The 6,971-nt window shown below is 40.1% G+C and overlaps 1 protein-coding gene across 1 annotated transcript; it reads left to right on the top strand.

Moving 5' to 3' along the window:
* The first annotated feature begins 2,228 nt into the window (after positions 1-2,228).
* LOC113850860 lies at positions 2,229-4,330 on the top strand. The gene is made up of 3 exons (XM_027481385.1): positions 2,229-2,483; positions 2,583-2,954; positions 4,286-4,330. Exons 1-3 carry the CDS (start codon positions 2,229-2,231, stop codon positions 4,328-4,330), a joined length of 672 nt encoding a protein of 223 aa, XP_027337186.1.
* The last annotated feature ends 2,641 nt before the right edge of the window (positions 4,331-6,971 follow it).

Genomic DNA, 6,971 nt, shown 5'->3' with positions numbered 1-6,971 from the left:
AGGCACCTAGAGATCGAATTTTGACCTGATTTTTTGCAGGCATTCACACAAAATAACACTAAATGTTTATACAAATTTTTGTTATATTTCTTTGAGGAAATGATTTATAATGAATTTTTCTCCAAAATGGAAATATAGAAGATGAATTGCTTTTGACCCCAAACTTTTCCAATGCCACTTGGGAGTGTGAGGAGTTGTTTTATGAAGAAATATTAAGACACCCGCAAGCTTTGATGCACTATTGGTGCCCATCTTGGTGTGCTTTACTTGATCCCCACCTTGATATGCCTTGGTGCACCTTGATTCCCACCTTGATATGCCTCGGTGCACCTTGGTGCCTCTTGTTGGACCTTGATGCCCACCATGGTGGCCCTTGAAGGCTACCTTGATATGCCTTGGTGCACCTTGGTGCCTCTTGTTGCACCTTGATGCCCACCATGGTGGCCCTTGATGCCTACCTTGATATGCCTTGGTGCACCTTAGTGCCTCTTGGTGCCCCCTTGATGCCCACCTTGATATGCCTTGGTGCACCTTGGTGCCTCTTGGTGCCCCTTGGTGCCTCTTGATGCCCACTATAGTGCCTTTTGATGCCCACCACGGTGCCTCTTGATGCCCACCTTGGTGCCTCTTGATGCCCACCATTCTGCACCCTGGTGCCTACTTGGTGCGTTTCTACGCACCCTGGTGCCCTCTTGGTGCGTTTTGCGGCACCGTGGTGCCCTCTTGGCGCCTCTTGTTGGACCTTGATGCCCACCTTGATATGCCTTAGTGCACCTTGATGCCCACCTTGATATGCCTTGGTGCACCTTGGTGCCTCTTGTTGGACCTTGATGCCCAACATGGTGCCCCTTGATGCCCACCTTGATATGCCTTGGTGCACCTATGTGCCTCTTGTTGCACCTTGATGCCCACCATTGTTTCCCCTTGATGCCCCTTGATGCTTACCATGGCGCCCCTTGATGCCCACCTTGGTGCACCTTGATGCCCACCTTGGTTCGCTTTGGTGCCTCTTGGTGCACCTTGATGCCCACCTTGATGCCCACTATAGTGCCCCTTGATGCCCACCTTGGTTCCCCTTGATGCCCACCTTGATGCCCACCTTGTGCCCACTTGGTGCCTCTTACAACACCTTGGTGCCTACTTGGGTGCCTCTTGCCACACCTTGGTGCCTACTTGGTGCCTCTTGCCACACCTTAGTGCCCACTTGGGTGCCTCTTGCCACACCTTGGTGCTCACTTGGGTGCCTCTTGCCACACCTTGGTGCCTACCTGGTGCCTCTTGCCACACCTTGGTGCCCACTTGGGTGCCTCTTACCACACCTTGGTGCCTACCTGGTGCGTTATAGGAGCAATTTTAGGCCAAAGAAAAGACAAGAAACTGCATGTTATTCATTATGCTAGTAGAGTTCTTAACACTACACAAATTAACTACACTACTACATAAAAAGAACTCCTAGCTATAGTATTTGCATTTGACAAGTTTCGGTCTTATTTGATAAGATCCAAGGTTATAGTGTACACTGACCATGCTGCTCCTAAGTATCTTTTGTCAAAACAGGATGCTAAACCCAGATTATTAAGGTGGATTTTACTCCTTTAAGAATTCGAGTTGCAGATCAAAGACAATAAAGGGAAGGAGAATGGAGTTGTTGATCACTTGTCAAGACTACCACTTGAGATCATACCATTTGTGGTAGAGCATATAAAAGAAGAGTTCCCAAATGAGAACATATTCAGGATTGAATCATAGCCATCATTTGCTGACATGGCCAACTCTAAGGCTACATATCATGTTCCAAATTGGATGAGTTTACAGCAAAGAAATTTTTTTTTTCATGACAGCAAATATTATGTGTGGGAAGATCCATTGCTGTTTAAAATTGGAGTAGATGGGCTGTTGAGAAGGTGCATACCAGAGGAAGTGCAAGAAAATGTTTTGTGGCATTGTCATAGTTCAGAATATGGAGGACACCATAGAAGCTCAAGGACAGCAACCAAAGTTCAACAATCTGGCCTGTTCTGGGCAACATTGTTCAGAGATGCCAAGAACTATGTGGAAAAATGTTATAGATGCCAGAGAATGGGAAATATTTCTAAGAAACATGAGATGCCACTGCAAAACATACTTGAGGTAGAGCTATTTGACATGTAGGGAATAGACTTCATAGGTCCTTTCCCTAGCTCATTTTTAAATGAATATATGTTAGTAGCAGTGGTCTATGTGTCCAAATGGGTGGAAGCAGTTCCTACCAAGTCAAAGATGCAAGAACTGTTGTTTCATTTATCAAAAAGAACATCTTCTCAAGGTTTGGAGTGCCCAAAATTTTGATAAGTGATGGAGGAAGCCATTTCTGCAACAAGTACTTGGAATCAGTCCTAGAAAAGTATGGAGTCAAGCATAGAATAGGTACACCCTACCACCCTCAAACAAGTGGCCAAGTAGAGATTTCCAACAGGGAAATAAAGCAGATTTTAGAGAAAGTGGTAAGTACTTCAAGGAAGGACTAGTCTAAGAAAGTGGATGATGCTTTGTGGGCATATAGGACTGCTTTCAAGACACCAATTGGAATGTCTCCTTATCAGCTGATGTATGGAAAGGCTTGCCACTTACCAGTGGAACTTGAACATAAAGCTTTTTGGGCTGTGAAATGGTTGAATTTTGACCAAGCTAGTGTAGGAGAAAAGAGACTGTTGCAGCTGCATGAGTTAGAGGAGTTCAGACTCAATGCTTATGAAAATACCAAATTATACAAGGAAAGGACCAAGAAGTTGCATGACAGATTTATTTTGAAAAGGGGAATTGAACCTGGACAATCTCTTTTACTTTTCAATTCAAGATTGAGGTTGTTTCTAAGGAAATTAAAATCTAAGTGGTCTAGACCTTTTGTGGTGGAAGAGGTATCACCCTATGGTGCTGTACTGATAGCAGATCCCAAGGATGGGAGAGAATTCAAGGTGATTGGAGTAGATGGCATTTTGAGAAGATGTATTTCACAGAAAGAACAAGCTAATATCCTATGGCATTGCCACAATTCAAATTATGGAGGCCATCATGGTGGATCAAGAACAGCTGCCAAAGTATTACAAGCTGGATTTTTCTGGCCTACATTGTTCAGAGATACAAAAATTTATGTAGAAAACTATGATAAATGCCAAAGAGTTGGTAACATTTCCAGAAGACATGAGATGCCTTTGAACAATATCTTGGAGGTGGAACTGTTTGATGTATGGGGAATAGACTTTATGGGACCCTTTCCAACTTCTTTTTCTCATGAATACATACTTGTGGCAGTGGATTATATGTCTAAATGGGTGGAAGCTATACCAACCAAAACAAACGAAGCCAAAGTGGTGATTTCCTTCATAAAGAAAAACATTTTTTCAAGATTTGGAGTGCCAAGAATTCTGATTAGTGATAGAGGATCACACTTCTGCAATAAATACCTTGATAATGTTCTGGATAAGTATGAAGTAAAACACAAAGTAGCAACTCCTTATCATCCTCAAACAAGCGCACAAGTGAAAATTTCAAACAGAGAAATCAAGAAGATATTAGAGAAAGTAGTCAGTAACTCAAGAAAAGATTGGTCAAGGAAGCTTGATGATACATTATGGGCATACAGAACTGCATTCAAAACACCAATTGGTATGTCACCATATCAATTAGTGTTTGGGAAATCATGTCATCTTCCTGTGGAACTTGAACATAGAGCATATTGGGCTACTAAATGGCTGAATTTTGATTCAATCAAGGCTAGAGAAAAGAGAGTGTTACAGCTACATGAACTGGAGGAATTCAGACAAATTGCATATGAAAATGCAAAACTGTATAAAGAAAGGACTAAAAGAATACATGACAAATTCATCTTACAGAGAGAATTCAGACCAGGGCAGTTAGTTTTACTATTCAATTCTAGATTGAAGTTGTTTCCTGGAAAACTCAAGTCTAGATGGTCAGGACCTTTTATGGTAAAAGAAGTATCTCCCTTTGGTGCTGTGTTACTTGAAGATCAAAGAGAAGGGAGAGATTTTAAAGTCAATGGCCAAAGACTGAAGATTTACAATGGAGGAGAATTCAATAGGAACACTTTTTGCATTAACTTGGTTTCTCAGCAGTGAGGAACATTTAACGTCAAGCTAGTGACGTTAAAAGAGCGCTTTGTGAGAGGCAACTCACATTTCTGAACCATTTTTACTCTATTTGCAATTTACTTAAACTTTTGTTAATTCTTTATTTCAATTTTAGCAATTTTCTGATTTTAGATTCTGTTTTATATGTGTTTTAGGAATACTGTGTTGATTCAATGAAGGCTCATGTTGTGGATGCATAAATGAGAAGATTGAAATTGAATGCATGAGGCAATTAAGTTTCTAAGGAGCTTTGAATAACAAAAAGAGTCACTAATTTGCAGAAAAGTGATCACGCAGAGCTTCAATTACAGGGTTCCATTCTGAACAATCACTTTTACTGATGAAAGTGATCACGCAGAGGAGCAAGGAACGACACCCTTCTCTGGAACAATCACTTTTGCTTATGAAAGTGAACATGCAGAACCCTTTGGAAGACACCCTTCTCTGGAACAATCACTTTTCCCAGTGAAAGTAACCACGCCCAGGCTTAAATAGAGGTAATGTGATGCGTGTAATTACTTTTTCTAATAATAGTGATCACGCGCATGAGTTATGTGTAGCTTGAAGTTAAAGTTGATGCGCATTACCACTTTTTCTAGTAATAGTAATCACGCAGAAGGATATTACCTGCGTGTGATCACTTTTTCTGGAAAAAGTGAACACGCGCAGCTCATTTCAAATTACTCAATGCAAAGCCCTCTGGAACGTTCACTATTTCTAGCAATAGTGAACACGCACATGCTATTTAACCTCAAAGTGTTCACTTTTGCCAGAAAAAGTGAACACGCACACAGTATCATCTCTACAACTTCCATTTTTTCTAAAAAAAGTGGCCACGTGCAGTAAGCGTGTCCATTAAAATGCATAAAAGGAACCACGCAGAGCCATTTTCAGAATCTCAAATCTTCATTTTTTCATCTCATTTCTCAAATTCTTGATCTTTCTGACCTTTTGTTGAACGAAATTTGTTTCTAAGCAATCAATTGAAGTTCATTCTGCACCTTTCTCCAAATCCAGGTCAGTATTCTACTTCTCTGATTTAGAAATTAGGGTTCTTCATTTTGCAGAATTGGGGAAAACACTGAGTAATGGAAAAATAGAAATTTTCTTGTTAATAACTAATCTGAACATGCAATTACAAGGCAATGTAGAGTAATTCTCACTTCAATTGATAGATTTTTAGATGGAAAAAGACCTACATTGACATATTGCATGAGTTAACCTTAGGACTTAAAGTGAAAAATAGTTAGGAAGAAATTTCTGCATAAATGTAACTCTTGAACTCTAGCATTTTGCATTCAAAAGCATGAATATCTGAGTTTAAATGCTTCAAGGAACCATATTCTGCATTGTTATGATATTCTTAAATTCTGCATTATTCATATTCTGCTATTCTGAAATTGAAAATGTCCTGCATTGCATTGCATTCTTACCTTTCAGTGTATTGAAATATTCTTTTTATGCAGGAAATTTAAAAAAAAAAATGGTAAGGACATCAAACAACACTTCAGTTGGCTCTTCTAGAGGTACTCCTAGAACAAAGAGAGGAAGATTAGTAGGAGCCTCTTCATCAAGGCCAAATCCTCAACATGATCCAAGGTTCAGGAGTATAGCTCATGAGAATTATTTCAGAGCTAATATCTTGAGAAGAAAGATTGTCCAAGATAGGGCAATTGAGATAGCTGAAGACTATTATCCAGAATACAAGGAGGAAATTCAGAAAAGAGAATGGGAATCCTTCTGCATGATGGCTGGCATTGGGTAGAGAGACATTACACAAGAATTTTATGCTAATGCCATGAGATTCAAGGAAGATCAGCTGCCTAAATACCATTCAATGGTCAAGGCGACAACAGTTGATTTTTCTGCTGCTAACATCAATAGAGTCCTCAACATTAAGACTCAAAAGCAACCTGGGCAGCAAGACTTTAAAGCATTCAGGGATGCTGAAGACAAGGACTATGTTCAAGTCCTTGAGAGGATTGGGAAACCAGGGACTACTTGGGAGCTGAATCTATCAGAAAAGCCCAAATGCATCACAACCAAGAACCTTTTGCCCTTTGCAAAAGTGTGGAGCACCTTTATTTTGAGTTCATTCATGCCTGTTAGGCATAGCTCCACTTTAGCAGTGAAAAGAGCTGAACTCCTATATGCTATAGTTAACGATTTTTATATAGATGTAGGAGAAGTGATTAGTGGATGCATTCTGGACATCCTCAAGAGAAAAAGAGATTCTCTAGCTTTCCCTTCTTTAATAACTGTTCTTTGTGAGGATGCAGGTATTGAAATTGGAGATTATCAAATCAAAATTAGAGCTGCACCTCCAATTACAGTAGCTATGGTGAAGGAAATTTATGGTACTGTCTCTTGCACATCAGCAGCCCCAATTCCCTCCCAGTATAAAAGAGAGAATCCAACCACAATGAAGGAAAAGATAGCCTTCATGGCTGAAAGACAAAACTCTTTAGCTGAGAAGCAGAATGAATTGCACAGCAGTTTGAAGGCTGGCATCATGCTTCTGGAAGGTGTTCTCATGAACATTGGTCAAAAGATGGGCATGACCAAAGAAGACTTATACTACACTCCAGTTCAAGCAGAGAATGCCCAATGCCTGAGGTCAACTGTCTTCAAAGACCTCCCCATCTACAGAACTCATTTCCCTCCACCAGCAGCTGCTGCAGAAGAAGAAGATGATGATGAAGAGGATGATTTGGAAGATGAGGATGAGGATGAAGATGAAGAGTAGATTAGGAATTTAAATTTCTGTCATTAGTTTAATTTTTGTAAAAAGATTGTAATTAGAATTTCAGACTTTTGAGTGTTGTAATTACATTTTAGTTT

Source organism: Abrus precatorius, unplaced genomic scaffold (genome assembly GCF_003935025.1).
Source record: "Abrus precatorius isolate BTA unplaced genomic scaffold, Abrus_2018 Scaffold9, whole genome shotgun sequence".
In the NCBI taxonomy this organism is placed as follows: Eukaryota; Viridiplantae; Streptophyta; class Magnoliopsida; order Fabales; family Fabaceae; genus Abrus; species Abrus precatorius.
Note: the sequence above shows the minus strand (reverse complement) of the source record. Positions and strands in the feature narration are given on the sequence as shown.

Coding starts and splice junctions, on each gene's coding strand:
- LOC113850860 (XM_027481385.1), top strand. CDS start 2,229: ATGGGTGGAAGCAGTTCCTACCAAGTCAAAGATGCAAGAACTGTTGTT. Junction 2,484..2,582: donor AGCAGATTTTAGAGAAAGTG/GTAAGTACTTCA, acceptor TCTCCTTATCAG/CTGATGTATGGAAAGGCTTG. Junction 2,955..4,285: donor AGGATGGGAGAGAATTCAAG/GTGATTGGAGTA, acceptor TATGTGTTTTAG/GAATACTGTGTTGATTCAAT.